Source organism: Mustela nigripes, chromosome 17, assembly GCF_022355385.1.
Source record: "Mustela nigripes isolate SB6536 chromosome 17, MUSNIG.SB6536, whole genome shotgun sequence".
NCBI lineage: Eukaryota > Metazoa > Chordata > Mammalia > Carnivora > Mustelidae > Mustela > Mustela nigripes.
Genome location: NC_081573.1, coordinates 24,598,650 through 24,620,677, shown reverse-complemented (window position 1 = coordinate 24,620,677; position 22,028 = coordinate 24,598,650). Strand labels below are relative to the sequence as shown.

Below are 22,028 nucleotides of genomic sequence, written 5' to 3'. Positions count from 1 at the left end.
AAAAACAAACTATACAGGGGCGCCTGGGTGGCTCAGTGGGTTAAGTCCCTGCCTTGGCTCAGGTCATGGCCTCAGTGTCCTGGGATTGAGCCCCACATTGGGCTCTCTGCTCAGCAGGAAGCCTGCTTCCCCCCCCTCTCTCTGCCTGCCTCTTTGCCTACTTGTGATCTCTCTCTCTGTCAAATAAATAAATAAAGTCTTCTTAAAAAAAAACAAACTATGCAAAGATAATAGATAAGAGCCAGGTTGCTGTAATTGGTGAAGGACCTCACCCTCTCAAAGGATCATTGGAATGGCCTCCCAGAACTAATACTTTTTAACATGTTTATTATTATCACTCAAAATTGCACTGTACTAATCTGAAACGTCAGTTCTTCCTGAGCAAAATGATATTAAAACATGTTGGTTTAAACATGTTTAAACATGCCTGGGCTAGTATGTTGGAAATTACAGCACTAGTGGGTAAGAAGATACCACTCTTTAAAAATGTGACCTGATCAACTTAAAATTTGTTGCTGTGAATGTCTAAAGAAAACTCCTATAAAAAGAGAACATATAAAACTGCCCTCTTAGGAACACTTGGCCAGCAAGGAGGTTGCCACATTCTGCAGGAAAGAAAGCATTTCTGCTATAGTTAGTCTTTCTTAAAGTGGTTGGCAGTTGATGAGCATATGTAGGTTGGAGATCCCAAAGTTCGCCAAGTCCATCCTCTTTCTTAACTAAGTAAAATTGAGTTTGATTAAATTTGGGTACTCTGTTTTGTGGAACATAGCTTTATCAAAAACAAGTTACTACTAACTCAAGTATTATGTGGACTCTCATTGAACTCCATTCTGCTTTCATAATAGAAAATAGTAAAGAGCTGGGGTGCCTGGGTGACTCAATCAGTTAGGCATCTGCCTTTGGCTCAGGTCATGATCCTGGGGTCCTGGTATCGAGTCCTGAATTGGGCTCCATGCTTGGCGGGAAGCCTGCTTCTCCCTCTCCTGCTTCCCCTGCTTGTGTTCCCTCTCTCTCTCTCTCTCTCTCTGTGTGTGTCAAATAAATAAACTAATTTAATTAAATTTAAAAAATAGTAAAGAGCAAGGAGACCTTACGGCCATTGTAACATCTGGCATCTCGTGATAGACTCTACAGATCTTACATTTTCCACTTTGGTGCTTAAAACAGGAAGGCTTATTGGAAAGAGACACATTTAAATACTAACAGAGGTAAATTGAGCCAGCCTGAGAAAAGTAAGCTTAGTGGCTGGATATCTGAGAAGAAAAAAAGTCAGTGTTTTTTCTGTCCCTTGACTTACGCTTAAAAAAAGAAGCTGGGTCAACATGACAACCGTTAACCAAGATGTGTGCTTCTTAATTTATTAATGCAGGACTTTGTACTGCATGTTGTAGTTACAAAAAGGATGTAATCAGGACCATGCTTAGTCATTTCAGGTATTCATCTAATTTTTATTGAATGCTGTTGTGCGCCAAGCAGTCTTCTAGTCACTAGAGATGGATCAGTGAATCAGACAAGGCTCCTCTTTCTAGTAGGAATTGACAAATAATAAGCAAAATAGCAAGTGATATAAATAATAATTAAAATATTTATATAATAAAACAGAATGAAGGAGAAAGTAAAGAGCTTCTTCAGAAGTCAGAATGTCCTTACAAGACCTGAATGACAGGAAGGATCCAGCCAGGCAGAGAGGTTCTAGGTGAAAGGAATAAGCTAGTCCCTAAGGCAAGAAATTAGCTTGGTATATTGAAGTAGTGGGAAGAAGGCCTCTGTAGCAATCAGGAGGTCAGAGAAGTGGTTAGATGCTAAATCACATAGGACACCTGGAGTTAGTGTAGGGGGTATGAATTTACTCTAAATGTAATGGGACTGTATTAGAAGATTTTATGAAAGTTTTGTCTGGTTTATGTCTTAAAGGGGTCACTGGCTGCTGAGTACAGAATAGACTGTAGGGGACATGGCAGAAATAACCAGTTGTCTCCCAATATCCATCTTACACTTCAGTAATTCTCTGAATTTTAATTAAGCCTGTGACCACCCAATGGAAACACTAGATTTTCCAGTTTTCCTTAGGGTTAGGTGTGGCCATATGACTCAGTGAGTGGTCAACTAGATGTGTGTGCAACTTGAAGAAAGCGGTGATTTTTTTTGTTCAGTTAAAATTTTTATTTTGAGATCATTGTAGATTCTAGGCAAATATGTTTAAAGGAAGGAGGGATGTCCTGTGTTATTTTTTTGCTCTTTCTGGCTCTTAACACAGGCATGGAAGCTGTAATGAAGATATAATGGCTGGCACTTCGGCATCCATGTGGGACCATAAGATGAACTTGGAAGGGAAAGTCATAGACAACTGAACAATAAAATTGAAGGAGCTTAGGTCCCTAGTACTAATAGCCTTCACTCTAGCCCTTAAGTACTTACCACAAAAGTTTGTATACTTGCAAGAAATATATTCTGTCTTGTGTAAACTTGTGTAAAAGTAAAAGAAACAGAACCAGACAGATAGAAAACTGCTAATAGGCATAGAAGTGAAAAGTCCGAATGCTATCAAATGAAATTAATTTTGAAATTTCCTAGAAGAAGCAGGTTTTAGACCCTGTAAAGGTAATTTGGTGGAAGCAAAGGGCGATCCATGGCAAGTGCAGAGGTTTAGAAATAAGAAATATTTGTAGCAACATAATGAGTATAGGTACCAAGCATTCAACAACATTTCCAAAACGAGCTCATTGACTCCTTTTTGCCTGCCCTCTACCCTGCTTCCTCCCTCTTGACCCAGCCTCGCCCCTGCCATCTCCACATCAGTGGAGGAAACGGGCATTCTCTTTCCGTCTCTTGCAGTATACTATCATTCCCTTATTGCGGTGGCTGAGCTGCAGAGCATGGTCCCAGGGCCAGCGGCTATAACATTGCTAAGGAATTTGTTAAAATGTAAGTTCTCAAGCCCAACCCCAGACCTACTAGGTCGGAACTCTGGAAGTAAAACCTGCCCCCCAAAATCTGTGTCTTAAGAAGTTCTTCAGGTGATCGTGGTGCACACTACTGTCCCAGTGATTGATTCCATTCTCCCCCCTAGAAGTAGACTTGCTGGGTGGGATTTGTGCATGTTTAAACCCTGATATATATTACCAGGTTAACCTCCAAAAAGTTATGCCAGTTTGCAGTCCAGTGACAGTGTATGTCAGTTTCCTATATCCTGACCAACAGTAGACTAAATTTTTGTACTGTTTTGGTTTTTGACACGTTTTTCTAGTGACAATCTTTTTTTCTCAGTTATTTGTAGTTTTTATTTGTCTTTAGTAAGTGAAGGTGTTCTCCACTCAAAGGATACTTACATAATTCACCTTTTTTGTTTTTTCAATCTGGTATTTATTTTTCTATTTAGCATGAAGGCAGGGATCTGCTTTTTTTTCCCAAATAATTATCAAGTTACCCCAGAATCATTTATTAAACCTATCCTTTCACTGAGAGTTTCAAATACCATACATAAATTCTGGAATATATACATGTATTTCTTGAGCTTTTTCTTTTCTTCCATCTTCTTATCTTTAAGTTCCTTGAGAATAAGGACCAAGACTACTTGGTTCATTGCTGTAGTAGCCTCAAGGATTGACCCTGTAGTACAGTGGGGGCTGGATATGTTTCTTGACAGATCATCTATTTCTTTTTATACCATTGCTACATTTTTAATTACTGTAGCTTTACAATAAGTATTTTTTATGTATTTTATGTCTTTTTATTTTCTAACTTTCCTTAGCTAATATAAAAAGTCTTCAAGATGAGCATCAGCAATATTTTTAGTCCCCCAGAAAACTAAGATTTTGATTAAAATATAATTAAATATATGACTTATTGGGAAGAAGTGTTACCTTTATGTTGTTTAATTATCCAAAACATATTGTTTCTCCATTGTATTAAATTTATTTACTTACTTGTTTATTTATTTTAGTCTTAACTCTCTTCTCTCAATAGGTGTAATAATTTTCCAGGTAATTATCTTTCTAGGTTTTAAGTAACGTTATCTATAAATAATAATTTTATCTCCTTTCCAGTATTTATTGCATTTGCCAGGGTTTCCACTATTAACAGTAAAAAGAATCAAGTTGATACTGATTTTTACAGTGGAAGGTAAGGCCTTAAACTAGAAGGTCTGGGCAGAAGACTCTTAGAGCTATTAGGACAGTGATTCTAGGCAAAAGGAGTATCCTTGATCCTTGAACAACATCTGTCTTTATCATGTAAATCTCCATTTAAAAAAAAAATTTTTTTTTTTTTTAAGAGAGGGGAAGGGGGTATAGGGAGGGACAGAGGGAGTGGGAGAGAGAGACACTCTAGCGTGGAGCCCACTGCAGGGCTCTAGACAGGGCTCCTGTCCTGGCTCAATCTCATGGGGCTCGTGGCCAGGCTCAGTCATGACCTGAGGCCATGACCTGAGCCTAAATCAAGAGTCAGTGCTTAACCAACTGAGCCACCCAGCTGCACACACATCATTACAGGGCCTCAACTAAACTCCAGAACCAGATACATGGGGATAAATGGTGGGCACTCCTGTTTTAAGCATCACATCACAAGCAGTTCTCTATATAATTAAACAGTATGGTTAAGCAGTTTAGAATTTTTGTTTTGGCATGGATTTCTAGCTTAAAGAATTAGTGCCTTCTTGGGCACATGATCTTTGAAATCAAAATGTGTGGTATTTCTGAATTTAAGACATTACTGATCCTTTCGGTAAGAGGAAGAAGGGAACAGTGGTACGTGGTTGGAACGGAAGACAGAACAAAGCACCACAGCCCTGCTTCCTGTACTAAATAAGTCCTGTGTTTGCCATTAATGGAGTTTGTTTGAATATCCAAGCCTGGTTATAACAAGCAATTTGCAAAGATCCTATTATACAACTAGCAGGAAACTGTTTATTACGATATAGAATTTAGAATGATTAACAGTCACAACTGTATCACTAAATGCTTCTGTCCCTGATTGTTGTGCAGATTCACCCTGTTCTTTGTATAAGATTTTTTTATTCAGTAGCACAGCTCATTTGGTTGATTGAGTTGTGGATAGTTTTTTAAATATTTGGGGGAAAAGAAAATTGTGAGCAACCCTTTAAATAAAGTAGAAAAGAATAATAGGTTTATTTGGGCTTATAATTTTATTTTTTAAAATGATCTACCATAGTTGCACAATCCGTAAATTTCATGTCAGATATTTTACGTAGACACATTTTATTGATCATTATATAATTTTACTGGCACTGTTCATCCTTTTACCATAGTTTTACTGTTGCTTTCCTGGTTTCAGTTTGGTTACTTGTTACTTGCGCTGTCTGAATGGCTTTGTGTTACTTACATACTGTGAATTATAAATGCGAAAACTAGTAAGTTGTTATGCGTATGATTCAGGAGGAAAGGTATACTGAGCACAAAATTTTGATCAGTTGTGTATCATCTGAGTGATAGGCCTTGGGACATAGTGTTCTCTAACAAGACAAATTGATAGAAATGGATGTGTTATTTGCTGAATTGTCAGATACCTCATATTACTCTAGGTTTTTCTTTTTGATCATAAATATTCTGTTTAGGAAAAAAGCAAAACATGTTTCAATTCTCCATTCCTCAAACGTGATCCAGTGCAGTTGAGAAGAGTTCGAAGGGAGAATTTTTCCTATATAACATGAGGGCTTCAACACTGCTGGCAACCAAAGAAAGGGAAGGGGAAGCGAAAGTTGTTGAGAGAAGACAGAGGAGACGAAGGTCAGCAAGGACACAGGAAGCTAACGATGAAGATGTTGGTGATTAGATTACAAAATGTGAACTACTGAATGGCAAGAATTATCTTTTTTCATTGGCAACTTGGGTAGTGGATGCTCAGTCCATGCTACTGCATGAACGATGATATGAGCATCTACCAGTCACTTAACTAGCAACTTCACTTCAATGCCCGCATTTCTTCCACCACTTTCGTCCTGTAAGTCACCATTTGTGGTTAACTCTACATCTGAATCATGTTATAGATCTCTCCTCCTTTCCATTTCCAGTACTACTGCTCTGCTTCAAGACCTTATCATTTTTGCTTCCCGAATGGCTTTCTCTCTTCTCTTTGGAAGTTTAGACTACATGAAACCATCAGGATTATTGGTCTAGAACACAGATGGGATAATATCATTCTCTAGTTTAAAAACCCAAAATGAGGGGTTCCTGGAGGGTTCAGTTAGTTAGGCATCCGACTCTTGCTATCAGCTCAGGCTATGATCTCAAGGTTGTGAAAGTGTGAAGCCTGCTTAAGAGTCTCTCTCTCCCTCTGCCCCTCCCCACCCCACCTTAAAATAATAATTAATTAATTTTTAAAAAATATTGTATTTATTTATCTGTCAGAGAGATCAAAAGCAGGCAGAGAGAGAGAGAGGGGGAAGAAGGCTCCCCACTGAGCAGAGAGCCCGACGCGGGACTCGATCCCAAGACCCCGAGATCATGACCCGAGCCGAAGACAGAGGCTCAATCCATTGAGCCAACCAGGCACCCCTAATTAATTAATTTTAAAAAATAATAATAAAAACCCCAAATGACTTCTCATTATAGTCAAAAGTCCAAACTCTTTAGCATGACAGTCAGGCCTTTGTACCGTCAGACCTCATCCTGTTTCTTACCTGGTGCACCACCATCCCCTTCTTATGCTGTGCAACTCTGATACTCAAGAGTTCACCAACCTCCATAGATCGTGCTCCTCCATGCTTTTGTCTAAGCTGTTTCTTTCTCTGTATCCTAGATTGTAGTCCTGTAACATCCAAATAGAATATACCTTCTATTTCTGGAACTTTCCTCACTCTGTTGGTCTTAACACCCAGCAGAATGAGTGGTTCCTGTCTCTGCTTCCGTTAAGCTTTCTGTATAACTCCTATTAAACTTCTGTTTACCTTGTAAATTCTTTTTTGACAGTAGATTGACTCCTTAAGACTCTTAGTTTCTTATCATTTATTTAGCAGAATGCCTAGCATATAACAAGTAGTACTATGTGTGTCATCATCTCATTTAATCTTCTCAAACAGCCTTATGAGGTTTGGTGCTACTGGAGAAATAGCCTCATTTTACCATTAAGTAAGCTGAGCTAAAAAGGCCTCACAACAGGTACACAGTAAACTGGAATCCCAGCCTGGATCCACCTAACTAGTAAAGTGCATACTCTTAACTATTTGGCTGTATTTTGCCCCACAACATCTGTGTGTCCTTGGTGCCTGCTACCCATTGGTACAGTAGGTGCTCTGTCAGTGCTCATTGATTGAATGAATTATAAAAACTCCAGTTCACACAGGACTTGGAGGCACTGTGATTTCCATTGAAAGGGAGAGTGAAAGATATCAGTGCACCATTCATAAAAATAAAATGTTTAAAAGAATTTTAATGTATTTGAACCAAAATATATACATATACAAAACAACTCAATGTGTTATTGACTGGGTCTCCGAAATGTTCAACTTGGGGAAAAGGCTTCATTTTCTAAATATACTGGCTTTTGTAATGCAGGACACCACATAGTACTACACAGTTATAAAATGTCTTGAATTGATTTCTGGGAGACTGCTGCCCCCTTACTTCTGTCTTTGTAATAAATTTCTCACAGGTCAGGTAATCTAATTGAACTTTTACTGGCATAATACATTGTAGAGCTAGCCATATAATGCATGTAAACTCTTTTTGAGATGAAGTACAGTAAATGTAGTATAATTGGGGTCAACAGAATTTTTTGCAAAAAACTATGTTTTAAATCTATCATAAACTGAAAAATGCTTTACATGCCATATACTGGTAGTGCTTGTGTAAATGACTATATTATCAATTGTGGGTTTTCTTGGGTTGTCTTAAGTGTCAAATAGTAAATCAAAACATAACATTTGACCCTTAAAAATCTTGAGATTGACTGTCAGTAAGAGTAGGAGACTTAATTAACCTTTCTTTACCATCTGATTTTCCTTATAGATTTAGTAAAATGTGATCTAGATTCAGTGTTTTAACTTTTCTTTTCTATTATTTCTCTAGTGTTGTTAATAACAATACTTGTAGTCGAAGGGATTGCTGTGGCCCAAAAGACCCAAGGTAAAGTACTTTCAGTGATGACTTACACATATTCAGGACAGTGAGTGGGATGGCTTATTGGAAAGGACTGCAACTTTTGAATACTATTTCCATAATCCCTCTGGGGTGTTCCAATGACCTAAGGCTTTCTGTCAACCTAGCAGCTTCAATTTTATTGGGTTCAGCTACAGTTAACTAGAGTAAATTGTCAACATAAAGACTTGCTGATAAATTTTTTTAATGGGCATCACTAGCAGCTCCTAGCACACTATGGATTATATCCAAAAATTAAATGAGATTCATGCATTATCACTCAGCAAAAATAAAAATCCTTTTTTCAATGTAGACAAATGAAATATTCCCATCAGTATCTTGTTAAAAGCCCTGTGGACCTGTTCTCATTATCCTTGTTTATGAAAGAAGATAAGCTAGTGTGCTTTTCCAACCAGATTTTCATGTCAGAGTTTAGAACATTTACTGGTTTACTTTTTACTTTCATCTAACTTGTACATACACGTGACAAAAATCAAAGTATTCTGAATAGCTAATTATGAAATAATAGTTTTCTGTCCTCTGCTACTCTACTTCCTTCTCCATGGAGATAACCAGAATTTTAGCTGAATCTTGGTATTTCCCTGCATATTTCTAAATAATATGTAATACTATTACTCCTTAATTACTTCAGTTTTACATATTTAGACAATATTTTCCCACCACAGAAGATGAAAATTTAGCTCTTTCATGCACCTACTTATTCTACCCCTGACTATATACCAGTGTTCTATTACTTTCCTTCTGAACCACCTGTTTTGGTATAGTCTGTCATAATTCTCAATTATATTGAGAATTTAAGTCACTCATGGAGCTTTTTCCATATGAAAATTTTGTTTTTCAGTTTAGGTTTTTATTTCTTTTCTCCTTGTTTAAGTTTTTAAATTTCTTTTTTTCTTTCTTTTGTTGTTGTTGTTTTATTCTTAAGAAATTTTTGGTTTGGAGTATTCTTGGGATTGTTTTTCTATTTTCCATCTGTCTTTCTACTCTTGTTTTCTTCTCAGTCTGTATTGAGACTTCCCCAGCTTTACCCTGTAAACCAGAAATTGGTAAACTTTTTCTGTAAAGGGCCAGACAGTAAATATTTAAGATTTTACAGGCCTTACAGTCTCAGGAGCAACTACTCACTTTTGCTGTTGTAGCATGAAAACAACTATGCACCGTATAGGCACATGAATGGACATCAATGTGTTCCTTTGTAAACTTGCCTTATGGTAATGGGCCACAGGTTGCATTTGGCCCAGAGCTACACTTTGCGGTCCTCTGCTTTAAAATTTCTACTAATTTTTCCTTTTTTTTTTCTTTTTCTTATTTTATTTTTAGAAAATGTTTGTTTTCTGAATATTTTTAAAGTATCCTTATTCTTGTTTTATAAATATCCTCTTTTTAATCCAAGGGGATTAAATGACAGTTTTGTTTAGTTTTTAGTTTGTTTTTTTATATAATCTTTGTTTCCTCAGATTTGCTTTCTTCTTGTTTTTTATTCATTGTTTGTGTTAGAGGCTTTCCTCAAATATCTGGTGATTATTTATGAGAGGTGCACTAAAATCTGATTGACAGGCCGTCTGTAGGTGTAGAAGGACTTGTTTGCCGTGGCCCTCGCTGGTCAGTGACCCAGCACTGGGGAATTCCGAGTCCATATTGCTGGCACTTTTCCTTTGGACTCTTGAGAATCCCCAGATAGGAAGCTTTCCATTTCCAGCTCAGACAGACGTTCTGCATCTCACCTAGAGGCTTTGAAGGAGTTGAGTGGGGGAAGAGACCAGGAATGCCGTTGGCCGTGTTAACATTCCTAGTCTTGTTTGCAGGCTAGTGTGGTCACCCCCAGCTGTGCCGGGTGTCTCCTGGTCCTGTAACGTTGCTTTATCCTCTGCAAAGGAATCATCTCATTTTCTGATGTGGTGACAGAGCAGCAGCTTCCTAGATTTGTAGAGTAGGGGAGGGTGTTAGAAATCAGACTGATTCTGAAAAGACTTTTAGCCAGGCCTCCTGTTTTTAGAACGAACAGTTTCACCACCACCTGTCATGCCCTCTTCTGCTCACCAATACTGCCAGTTGTTGTGTTTGCACCTCTTTGTCCCTTTTCAGGGGGTTATTTTTGCCCTTAAAAAATCCAGTACTGTTTAGCGAAATAAGTCAAGCAGAGAAAGACAACTATCATATGATCTCCCTGATATGAGGAAGTGGTGATACAACATGGAGGCTTAAGTGGGTAGAAGAAGAATAAATGAAACAAGATGGGATTGGGAGGGAGACAAACCATAAGTGACTCTTAATCTCACAAAACAAACTGAGGGTTGCCGGGGGCAGGGGGTTTGGGAGAAGGGGGTGGGATTATGGACATTGGGGAGGGTATGTGATTTGGTGAGTGCTGTGAAGTGTGTAAACCTGGTGATTCACAGACCTGTACCCCTGGGGATAAAAATATATGTTTATCAAAAATAAAAAATTAAAAAAAAAAAATACAAACATGAGGGAAAAAAATCAAAAAAAAAAAAAAAATCCAGTACTGTCAGTGGAGTTTAAGGAGAGAAAACTAAATGCATGTGTTCAATCTGCAATCTTTAACTAAAATCCCTTTGTAATCTTTGGATCCTTTTTGGCTTTTATGCTAAACTAAATATAGAGGTACCATACCAGAGATAAACCCCTGGGATCCTTTTATTTTTATGTTAGAACTGAATTTTGTAGAGTTGCACTGATTTATCAGATTCTCCCACACAGCTTTGCCCTTGTAAAATCTAAGCATTTTATTTCCCTGCTCTCCTACAGGGCAAACTTGTCCTCTAGCAGCAAGTTCTTCCCACCAGCACAGCATACAATTTTACCTTTCTCACACTTCCGCTGTATTCAGTTTGTTGCGCTAAACTTGGCAGTGGTTCTTGCAAAATTATATACACTATCTGTGTAACATAGAGTGGGCAATTGTGTGGTTGAATTGTGGGGGAAAGAGAAGAATGCTGTTCTCTTTTGCTGTAATTCATATTTTAAATGCCATTTTCCCCTAAGATGGACAAAATATTGGAATCAAGCATATTCCCGCAACCCAGTGTGGCATTTGGGTTCGAACCAGCAATGGAGGTCACTTTGCTTCACCAAATTATCCTGACTCTTATCCACCAAACAAGGAGTGTATCTACATTTTGGAAGGTATTAACCAATTTCTGTCTTTTAACAGATGAATTTTTACTTTATTGTAAAACTGAGTACATTGGTAAGATGCCCAGTTTAAGCCAGTTTGAACAAAATTTTTATACATGTATTTTAATTAAACTCTAGTAATTATAAATATGTCTGGATAAATTATTATCCAGATTATGTCTAGATATATTATGTCTGGATAAATATGTCTGGAACAAATAACAAAATAATAGTTGAAATTTTATAGGAATTTTGAATCTCCTAAGATATAATTCAACCAGATGCATCAGTGTAAGTGAGAAACTTCTCTAATAAGGAAGGAAGGGAGGGAGGGAGGGACTCAAACTCACCGGCATCTCTGACGCCTTAATGCAAAATTACGTCCATAGTTACATTAGGTCTTGTCATTTCTTCTCTTTTTCTATTCATTGTATCTCATGAACTAAGCAGTAGCTTTTGTAGTCTAATTTTAATCAATTAAGTACACTTAACTAATTTAATAAACAGCATATTCCACAGGGAAACATCAGTGTAGTTCTGCAGAGCAGCGTTGTTACTATTGATATAAAGTGTAACATGAATTACGAATTTCGTATATAACAGTCCTCGTGATTTTTATCTGTGGAACTGTAACAGAGCAGTTGCTTTGCTTTTTCCACTTGTGTCAGGACATTTATACTTTGTGTTGCCCTGATTTGCTTGCTTCTTGTTTTCTAGCTGCTCCACGTCAAAGAATAGAGTTGACCTTTGATGAACATTATTATATAGAACCATCATTTGAATGTCGGTTTGACCACTTGGAAGTTCGAGATGGGCCATTTGGTTTCTCTCCACTTATAGATCGTTACTGTGGTGTGAAGAGCCCTCCACTAATTAGATCAACAGGGAGATTCATGTGGATTAAGTTTAGTTCTGATGAAGAACTTGAAGGACTGGGATTTCGAGCAAAATATTCATTTATTCCAGGTAATGAAGTTGTCTTTTTTTTTAGTGGGTTTACTCTGGTTTTAGAATCTTATGTCTGGAAAAGAGAGAATTTAGTCAAGTTAATCAAATCAAAGTTTTAAAGAAATTAGCAAGGCCAAAGGGAAATCACTTCATGAATAAATAAAACCAAAAATTGGAAATAGAACTGTATCACTTGAATTTTGAAGCATTTCATAGACGGTATCACAGTTTTCTTAGATTTCTTTATGTTTTATAATAAATATCAAGGCTAAAAACATCAAGATAAATGTATTTTAAAAGATAATTCAGCAAATTGTCTTATTTTCATAATCCTTACCAAAAATTATTTTGGCAGGTTTTTTCCATTGGAATGCTTGAATTAACCACTCATTTGAAAAATCTCTAGAAAATATTGAGCAATACAAACTGCTCTGCACTTGGAAGCAAAAGACCCGTGTTTGAATCCGTTCTCTGTTACCTGACAGCTGTAAGACTATTCAGCACAGTTGCACCTGAGGGTTGCTATTGGTAAAATGGGAATACCTGATCTATTACTTTCCTGAGACTGCCTTACCCAACTATAAATTTAGCAACTGAAAATAATAGAAATTTATTCTCTCAGAATTCTGGAGGGCAGAAAACCCAGCAGCTCCACATTTCTTCTGGGAACTCTAGGGGAGAATCCATTGCTCACCTATTCTAGCTCCTGGGGGCTTCCCCAGCATTCCTGGATTTGTGGCCACATCACTCCAGTCCCTACCTCTCTCAGAAGCCTTAACTTAATCCCATCTTCTGTTTTGTAATGTAATATTCACTTTTTTTTTTTTTTTTAAACCACATAAAGTACAGGTTCTGAGAATTTGGATTAAGTTCTCCCCGTTCAACCCACTCTGCCTATCTTACTCTGCCCTGTAGTATGTGCAAACACTTTGAGACCTGCAAAGCCTCTCTGGTGTAAGACTGTGCATATCCCTAATGCAGAAACACAAAGATCTACAAGTTAGTGCTCCTGTCTTCAAACAACTTATAGACTAACAAGATGAAAAAGTAACAATGTACCGAGTATATCATCTCTTTGCTTTTGTTTTCATGTAAGAAATTTGTTAATTAAAAAATATATATATCCAAATGAAAAATCTATAATCTTACCATCCTATATATAAAAAAACCACTTTAACAATTTGGTGGGTATCCCTTCAGATGTTTTTCTGTATCTCTTTATTTTGTTTTACATAAGTGACAACAATTAAATTACCTGCTTTTTTGCCTGAACAACATAATCAGCTTTTTTTCTTGTCAGTAAATATGGGAATTTTTAAGTGTTGTTTCAGTGTTTATGTTCTCAATGCTGAAAAGATAACATATTTTACTATAATAAAAATAAATTTTTAAAAATTACAGTTACCAAAAAAACTTAATTTGAAAGTTTAAATAGGAATTATATACACCAAATTGCCAGAACGAAAAAGTTGCTCGATTAAAATATCTCAGGATCTTTAAATAGCCTGCAAAACCTATTTCAATGTACAGTTTATTGTATTTAACTGGATGCTCAATTCTTGTTAAAGTTGTCCTTAATTCCAGATACTTTCTTCATAGTTATCATATTTTAAAAAGTAGGGGGAAATTTTTTAGCTTAATTGAGAATACATCTCAGAGACTTTCCTCTTTAACTTAATAAACTAAACCCAGCCTTGCCGAAAGGGGACAACAACAGTTTCAGCTCTTCTGTAGAGAAAAGTCAAAGACAAATTTAATTAAACTGCAGTGGAGTAAAAATTGATAGGACCTACCTGCCAAATGAATCAGAATTTCTTCATGTGCAGACAATTATTCTAGGATGTTGTCATTATTGCATTAAAATTTCCAGAATTATCCCAGTTATTTCTAGGTATTAATGATTCATTAAGAGTTCTCTATCCTCAGTAGATAACACCAGTAACTGTTATTTCAGGTATTAACAATTCATTAAGAGTTCTCTATCCTCAGTGGATAACACCAGTAACCAATAGATAACCAGTAATCAGTAACCAGAGAATTTCATTTAAAATATACTGATTTCTTGGGGTGTTGGGTGGCCCAGTCAGTCAGGTGTCATGATCTCAACCGTGAGATCAAGCCCCACATCGGGGGTCCACGCACAGCATGGAGTCTGCTTGAGATTCTGTGTTTCCCCTGCCTCTTGGGTGCACTCTCTCTTTGTCTCTCTAAAACAAACAAATATATGAAATCTTTACAATATACCAACTTTTCATTATTAGTAGTCGTAGTCTTCTAGATTTACTGATCCCTAAACAAAATTTATTTTATAAGTATGACTTGAAATAACTAGACACAGCCATAATTAGACAGTTATGCGTTACCCATTCATTTTGATTTGGGGGAGGGGGTTAAGATTTATTTATTTATTTGACAGAGAGAGACACAGAGAGAAAGTGAACACAAGCAGTGGGAGTGGGAGAAGGGAGAAAAAAAAAGCAGGCTTCCTGCTGAGCCGGGAGCCTGATGCAGGGCTCGACCCCTGGACCCTGGGATCATGACCTGAGATGAAGGCAGATGCCTAATGACTGAATCACCCAGGTTTAAAAAATCTACCCCGTTCAACCCATTTATTTTGATATTTTTTCTTGTAATGGTTAAACTGTGGACTCGTCACCCACATTATAGAGGCATTATGATAGGGTAAGAAAAATTGTCTGGAGAATTGTAAGCTAGTCCTGGCTTTGCCATTATAAATATGATCTAAGAAAATCATAATCTCTCTCATTCAGTTTCCTCATTTTCAAGGTAAAATATTACATAGTTTTCCTGAGCATGATACTAAGCATAATGTATGTAGAAACTCTGTAGTAATATAAAATGCAAATGTTAGCTAATACAGTCTAGAAATCCTTAGTGTTTTATTATAATTTGTCTGTATTTTAATCATATTCCATATGAAGTTGCTTTTCTGATACATAAACTCATAGTAAAAGAGCTACTTTTCTTCAAGTAAGAATCTTTATGTATTAAAAAGCCTGATTTTTAATATTTAAAAACAGTATTCGATTAAGAGCATTGCTTTTGATATCTGCTTTTTTCTTTCAGGTAGTCTAAACTAGTTAACAAAGATCTGATTCATATATAAGATTTTTTAACATCTTTTTGACACTTAAAGTCTCATTATTTCAGTTAATTGATTTGGTTCATAAAAATCAAATACCTGACCAATTTGCTGAAATCTGTTATTTTGATATGAACTATTGGTTTTTGGTCTTCTATGAACTACTTCACTGGACAGAATATCTTATATACCACGTACTCATTTTTTCCCTGCCACTTTGAAAACACTGCTCACTAGCTCCTACTGCGTGTGTGTGTTGAATTAAAAGTAACATAAAATTCACCATTTTAATCCTTTTTAAGTGTATGAGTACATTTACAATTCTGTGTAATCATCACCACCATCCATTTCCAGAACTTTTTTGTTAACACAAGCCGAAACCTTGTCCATTAAGTATGTACTGCCCATTCTCCCTTTCCTCCAGCTTCTGGTACTTACTGTCTATATGAATTTGACTAATGTAGGGATCTCAATAAATGGAATCATTTATTTCCATATTATTATTAATATTTGTCTTTTAGTGTCTGTCTGATTTCACTTAGTGTAACATTTCAGGGTTTATCCGTGTTACAGCATATATCAGAATCTTATTTCTCTGTTAGGCTGAAAAAATATTCCGTTGTGTATACTGTATTATGTTGATTCATGCATCCATTAATGGTCTAGCTATTGTTCTTGACAGAGGGTTGCAAGTTTTCAGGTGGCATAAATAAGTTATTCATGATGGAATCAAAAGTATAAACATTACCATTTTTAAAAAAACTTTTCCTATAAATAAGCACCTAAACATGCCCAGGTTTAAAACAGTGCTCTGTATTCTACACCTATGAAAGCTTTCTCTTGCTTTGTTTTTAAATGAAGGATTAGACATAAGACATGATGAAGCCTTAATGTAACTCTACACTATCTCAATGCCAATCACTTTCTTCTTTTTTCTATTACAGATCCAGACTTTACTTACCTAGGAGGTATTTTAAATCCTATCCCAGGTTTAGTATATCACCTCTTTTTCCTCATGGCATTTTAATCAGTCATATTTTCCTTTGAGCATCGTTCCTCTATTCTTTCTAGATTGCCAGTTTGAGCTCTCGGGAGCTGATGGAATAGTGCGTTCTAGTCAGGTAGAACAAGAAGAAAAAACAAAACCTGGTCAAGCTGTTGATTGCATATGGACAATTAAAGCTACTCCAAAAGCCAAGGTATTATTATGCATTGGGTCATTTTAGAGAAGAACATAGTAAGACATTGATTAGCATCATGTATTGTTTTGATTCATGGAGATACTTGCTATTATAGAAACTGATAATGCAACTTTTATTTCAATCAGATTGGCCACCTAAGTTCTAAGTACACTGCAGTATAGTTTCAGGAAGATGACACAAACATTGAGAGTCTTAAAATCTTTGTACTCCTAGATCAGGGGTGCAAGTTTTGATCCATATGATTACCGATTCATAAAGAACTTTATGAGGAGGAAAAACAGACCACAAGAGGATGAAGCATCTTGTCAGAGTTCATAGAGTTGGTCGTGGCAGAGTCTAAACCAAAACACAAATGTAGCAAGTCTTGCTTCTGGGTTCTTTCCATGCTGTCCTCTGCTAACGATGTGGAGCTGTTATTGGAAAGTACTGCAGTAATGGATGTTTTTAAATAACTCTGACAGATTGGGATTGGTTGCTGACTACTTTTGCTTTTTGCTCTTAATTTATACTTCTAGGAATATTCACAGTGAAAATTATATTTAATGTGGATATATGTGAAAAGAGAAAGTGAGGATAAGAGAACAAACCATTAAAGAATTACAAAAATAAGGGCAGCTGGGTGGCTCAGTGGGTTGAGGCTCTGCCTTCGGCTCAGGTAATGGTCTCAGGGTCCTAGGATTGAGCCCCACATCAGGCTCAGCAGAGGCTCAGCAGGGAGCCTGCTTCCTCTCTCTCTCTCTCTCTCTCTCTGCCTGCCTCTCTGCCTACTTGTGATATCTCTCTCTCTCTCTGTCAAATAAACAAAATAAAAAATTTTTTTTAATTTTATTTATTTATCAGAGAGAGAGAGGGGGAGAGAGCAAGCACAGGCAGACAGAATGGCAGGCAGAGGCAGAGGGAGAAGCAGGCTCCCCGCCGAGCAAGGAGCCCGATGCGGGACTCGATCCCAGGACGCTGGGATCATGACCTGAGCCGAAGGCAGCTGCTTAACCAACTGAGCCACCCAGGCGTCCCAAAAATAAAATATTTTTTAAAAAAGAATTGCAAAAATCAAATTTAAAGTTATGGTAATAGCGCAGATTAGATAACGTGAAATCCTGACCGTTATAAAACATATGGATTCATTGAGTAAAATATAACAGACACCCTTTTAAAAAAGCATAGGTAAGATTTCCCCACCCAAAAAAGGGTAATTCTTATGGACTAGAAATGAAGAGAGAGAAATAGAAACCAGACCAATAAATTGAAAACTGAAACTGATGGTACAAATATCTCTTGCTGATTTTAGTATCCTCCAGCTACTCACCAGTAGACCTGCCGGGAGCTTGGTGTTACTAACCACAGTGAGAAAAGGCCTGAAGTTTGTGTGACGTTTATGAGGTCCCTCACATAAAACTGGAACCCTTAAAAGGATGTATAATTGCTGTGAAGTGGTAGATTAGAAACCTCTTCCACTAATAAGTTAACAGTGAAGAAGCTTACCTTTCTAGGCTCAGTCCCAGGATAAGGCTGGGGTCTCCCCTAAAGCTTTTACCTAGAAACATGTTCTTACTAGAATTTGGGACATATGTGATTTACATTCCAGGCCCAATCCAGGAACCACTTAGTCTACAAATTAACAAAACGGTCCTGGCCTCAAAAATCTTTTTAGACACCTGGCAAAAATAAATACAGAATAACCACAGAGGGACACCTGGGTAGTCCAGTTAGTTAAGTGCCTTCGGCTCAGGTCATGATCCTAGGGTCCTGGGATCAGGCCCCCTGCTCAGTGGGGAGCCTGCTTCTCCCTCTGTTGCTTCCTCTGCTTGTGCTCTCTCTCATACAAAGACACAATATATCTTCAAAATAACCTCAGAGGCTGTAGGATTGCCATCAGTAAAATACTGCTGAAGGTAAGCTCACAACCCAAAATTAGAAAACGTAAAGAAACAACCCATCATGAGTGAATTAGCAGACCTAACAGCAACAAGTTTCTTTGATGCCTAAGAAGTTAGGTGTTTTAAGTATCTTACAAGAAGGAATCAAAAAAACGAGAAAGAAAAATGACCAGGTATACTTTACAAATCACCAAGTAGAGCTTCTTCAAGTAAAAGGTATAGTTATTAAATGATAGATCTGAGAAAATTACCCAGAATGTACCTCGGGGTCGGGGAGGCATAGTGGGATTTTAGCAAGAAAATGTTCAGGCTGACAAAAAGCACTGACCCAAGTGACTCCCAAAGCAAGAAAAAAGTTTATATTGACACCTCACTACATTGGCCACAACAGACAATGAGAAAATCTTTAAAACAACTAGAGAAAAAAGAGAGCTGTGAGAATCATTAATAGCAAAATAGGAGCCAGAAGACAATAGAGTAATGTCTTGAAAGTGCTGAGAAAAAAAAAAGTAACTGCCAATCTAAAATTCAGTATTCAACTATCATTTTAGAATGTGAACAAATCGGGTCATGATCCCAGGGTCCTGGGATTGAGTCCCACATTGGGCTCCTTGCTCAGGGGGGAGCCTGCTTCTCTCTCTGCCTCTGCCTGCCGCTTTACCTGCTTGTGCTCTCTCTCTGTCTGACAAATAAATAAAATCTAAAAAAAAAAAAGAATATGAGCAAATTAAGATATTTCTGGGCAAAAATAATAAATGGACCAAATGCTACAATTAAAATCCAGGTATATTCTGCTTTAGGAGAACTATGGGAAATTTTGAAAATAAGGAAAAAGGAAAGAAATAATAGACAAATACCAAAAGAGATCTGATATAGCTATTAAAATAGAAATCAAGAAGGCCACCAATTTACAAGGAAGATACAATTTTTTTTTTTAAGATTTCATTTATTTATTTGACAGATCACAAGTAGGCAGAGAGGCAGGCAGAGAGAGGGGAAGGGAAGCAGGCTCCCTGCTGAACAGAGAGCCCAATGCAGGTCTTGATCCCAGGACCCTGGGATCATGACCTGAGCCAAAGGCAGAGGCTCTAACCCACCAAGCCACCCAGACACCCTGGAAGATACAATTTACAATTTTATGTATTAATATGGCCTCAAAATTTACAGAATTGAATTGGCATTTGCTGAGGAAAATTGACAGAGCCACAATTATAGTGGGTAACTAATTTCACCTCTCAGTAATTAATCAAGCATACAGAAAAAGTGGTAAGGCTCAGATTTAAACAACACAGTATGCTTGATGAGACATGTCCTACTCCCAACATCCAGCAGATAGGCATTCTCTGTGAGCAGGCATGAAACATTTATAAACTCATCCATACGCTAGACTACAAACAAAAGTCTGAAATACCAGTGCTTTGTATTATGCAGAGCACCCTCTGACAATAATACAATTAAATCAAGAACCAGCAACCAAAAGATAACTTTAAAATCCATATGTTTGGCAATTTAATAATATACCAGTTAGTAATTAATAGGTCACAGATTAAATCAGGGTGGAAATTTAAACACACTTAAAACAATAAAATTGAGAATATCAAAATGTGTGGGATATAGCTAAAAGTGCTATAAGGGAGTTTTCATAAATATTTCTTTTAGACGAAGAAAAAGTTTAATGAGCAAGTTTCAACTCAAGTTAAAAGAATGTCCAAAGAAATCCAAAGAAAAGGTAATTAATGAGAGCAGAAACAAATGGTATTTTAAAAAGAATCAACAAAACCAAAAGCTGGCCCTTTGTAAAAAATAACTAGAGGTACACCTTTGCCAAGATTGATTTAGTCAGAAAGACCTAAATAATAATTTAGAAATGGAAAAGGTCATAGAGGTGCCTGGGTGGCTCAGTCAGTTAAGCGACTGCCTTTGGCTCAGATCATGATCTCAGGGTCATAGGGTCCTGGGATTGAGCCCCACACATGGTCCTGGTCCAACTCCCTGCTCAGCAGAGAGTTTGTTTCTGCCTCTCCCCTTGCTTGTGCTCCCTTTTTCTGTCTCTCCCTCAAATAAATAAGTAAAATCTTAAAAAAAAAAGGAAAATGAATCTACCATAGCAGAGATTTAAAAATTCTTAATATGACAAACTATGAAGAAAACCTGCTGAACAAAAGAGAAAAAACCCCTATAGTTTCTTCAATAAATAAATGGCAAAGGGGGAAAAAAAAAAAGCAGTGAATATAGATTAAAAGAAATGTAAAGTCAGATGAACTTGTGGATTCAAAGTATAAAAATAGGAAACACTACAAGACGGATGTCTGAACAGTGGTGTTTGATATGAAGAAATTATTTATTTGGTTTGATAATAGAACTGATCATATTTTAAGTGGTCTTTAGCAATACACATAGAACTGTTGACATGTGAATTCTCTCTGGGATTTTTTTCTGTATGTGAGAGGCAGATGTGGGAGGGTTATAGTTCAAGCAAGACTGACTTGAGTTAATAACTGGTAAAGCTAGGGGATGAGGACAAGGTTATGATACTATTTTGTCTGCTTTTGCACATTTGAAATTTTCCATAATCACACTGTTTTAGACTATAAGAATATAAGTAATTTTATGTGCTGATAAGTTTGTAAGTAGTCTAAATGGACAATTTCCTGAAATATATAATGTGTATGTGTATATATATATATTTATATATATATACACACATATTTATATACACTTTATAAAATTTACAGAAATAGAAAACCTGAAAAATCTTACCAAATTAACAAAATTGATTTTGTACTTAAAATATATAAACAAAAAAATTGGTCAAATTGGATTTTATCAGGTACTCAAGGAACATGTTATATAAATGGTTTCAGAAAATTGAAGAAAAAAAGAACATTCCCCAGCCTTTTCTATTAAAACTAAACAACATGGAGAGTTATAAACCAGGATTATTTGTCAAGTGGAGGGGGGGAGACTCTAAAAACTAAGCAATAGCAAACTAAACCTAGTAAAGTTTTTTTTAGAAATCATGACCTAGAATTCTTAGACAGTTTAATATTAGAAAATTGAATGATGTAGTTTCCCATACTAACAGATTAAAGGAGAAAATCCAGATATATCAGTAGATGGCAGAAAAAATACTCCATGAAACTTAAAACCTATTGATGAAAATCTCACAGTAATTGCAACATAGGAGAATGTATTTTAATCATTATAAAGAATATCTACAAAACCCCTAATTCAAACGCTGTAATTAATGGTAAAACCTCTAAAGCACTTACCGTAAGCACAGAACAAGTCAAGGATGCCTGTTGTCAAGGTTTTGTTTGGTGTTCTGAAATCCTAGTCAGTGCAACAAAATGAGAGAAAGGAAAAAAGTTCATCGGTTGTAGAGATCAGTTGCTTTTCTTTATACTACAGCCAAAAGCAGTTAGAAAATAAAAATTTGTAAAGCACAATTTACAATAAGAACAAATCAGTAGGTATCAGGAAGCAAATTTTAAAATTATGTTGAAATGCATAAAAGAAGGCCTACAGAAATAGAGATCATTTTCATGGATGGGAAGATTCAATGTCATAAAAATGTTCATTGTTCTCTAATTTATCAATTTAAAGTAATTCCAGGGACGCCTGTGTGGCTCAGTTGGTTGGA

The 22,028-nt window shown here is 36.6% G+C and overlaps 1 protein-coding gene across 5 annotated transcripts in view; it reads left to right on the top strand.

Moving 5' to 3' along the window:
* The window catches only part of NETO2 (neuropilin and tolloid like 2), a 92,893-nt gene that overhangs the window by 3,583 nt on the left and 67,282 nt on the right, over window positions 1–22,028 (top strand). For 4 of the 5 annotated variants that reach the window (XR_009400763.1, XR_009400762.1, XM_059382059.1 and 1 more), the window contains exons 2-6: window positions 8,028–8,084; window positions 11,124–11,264; window positions 11,973–12,221; window positions 16,251–16,295; window positions 16,378–16,505. Coding sequence is in view for 3 of the 5 variants with exons in the window: in XM_059382059.1 (XP_059238042.1) it covers window positions 8,028–8,084; window positions 11,124–11,264; window positions 11,973–12,221; window positions 16,251–16,295; window positions 16,378–16,505 (620 nt within the window). In the remaining 2 variants the exon portion in view is untranslated. The remainder of the gene's footprint in view (window positions 1–8,027; window positions 8,085–11,123; window positions 11,265–11,972; window positions 12,222–16,250; window positions 16,296–16,377; window positions 16,506–22,028) is intronic. The other variant, XM_059382058.1, reaches the window with a different exon arrangement.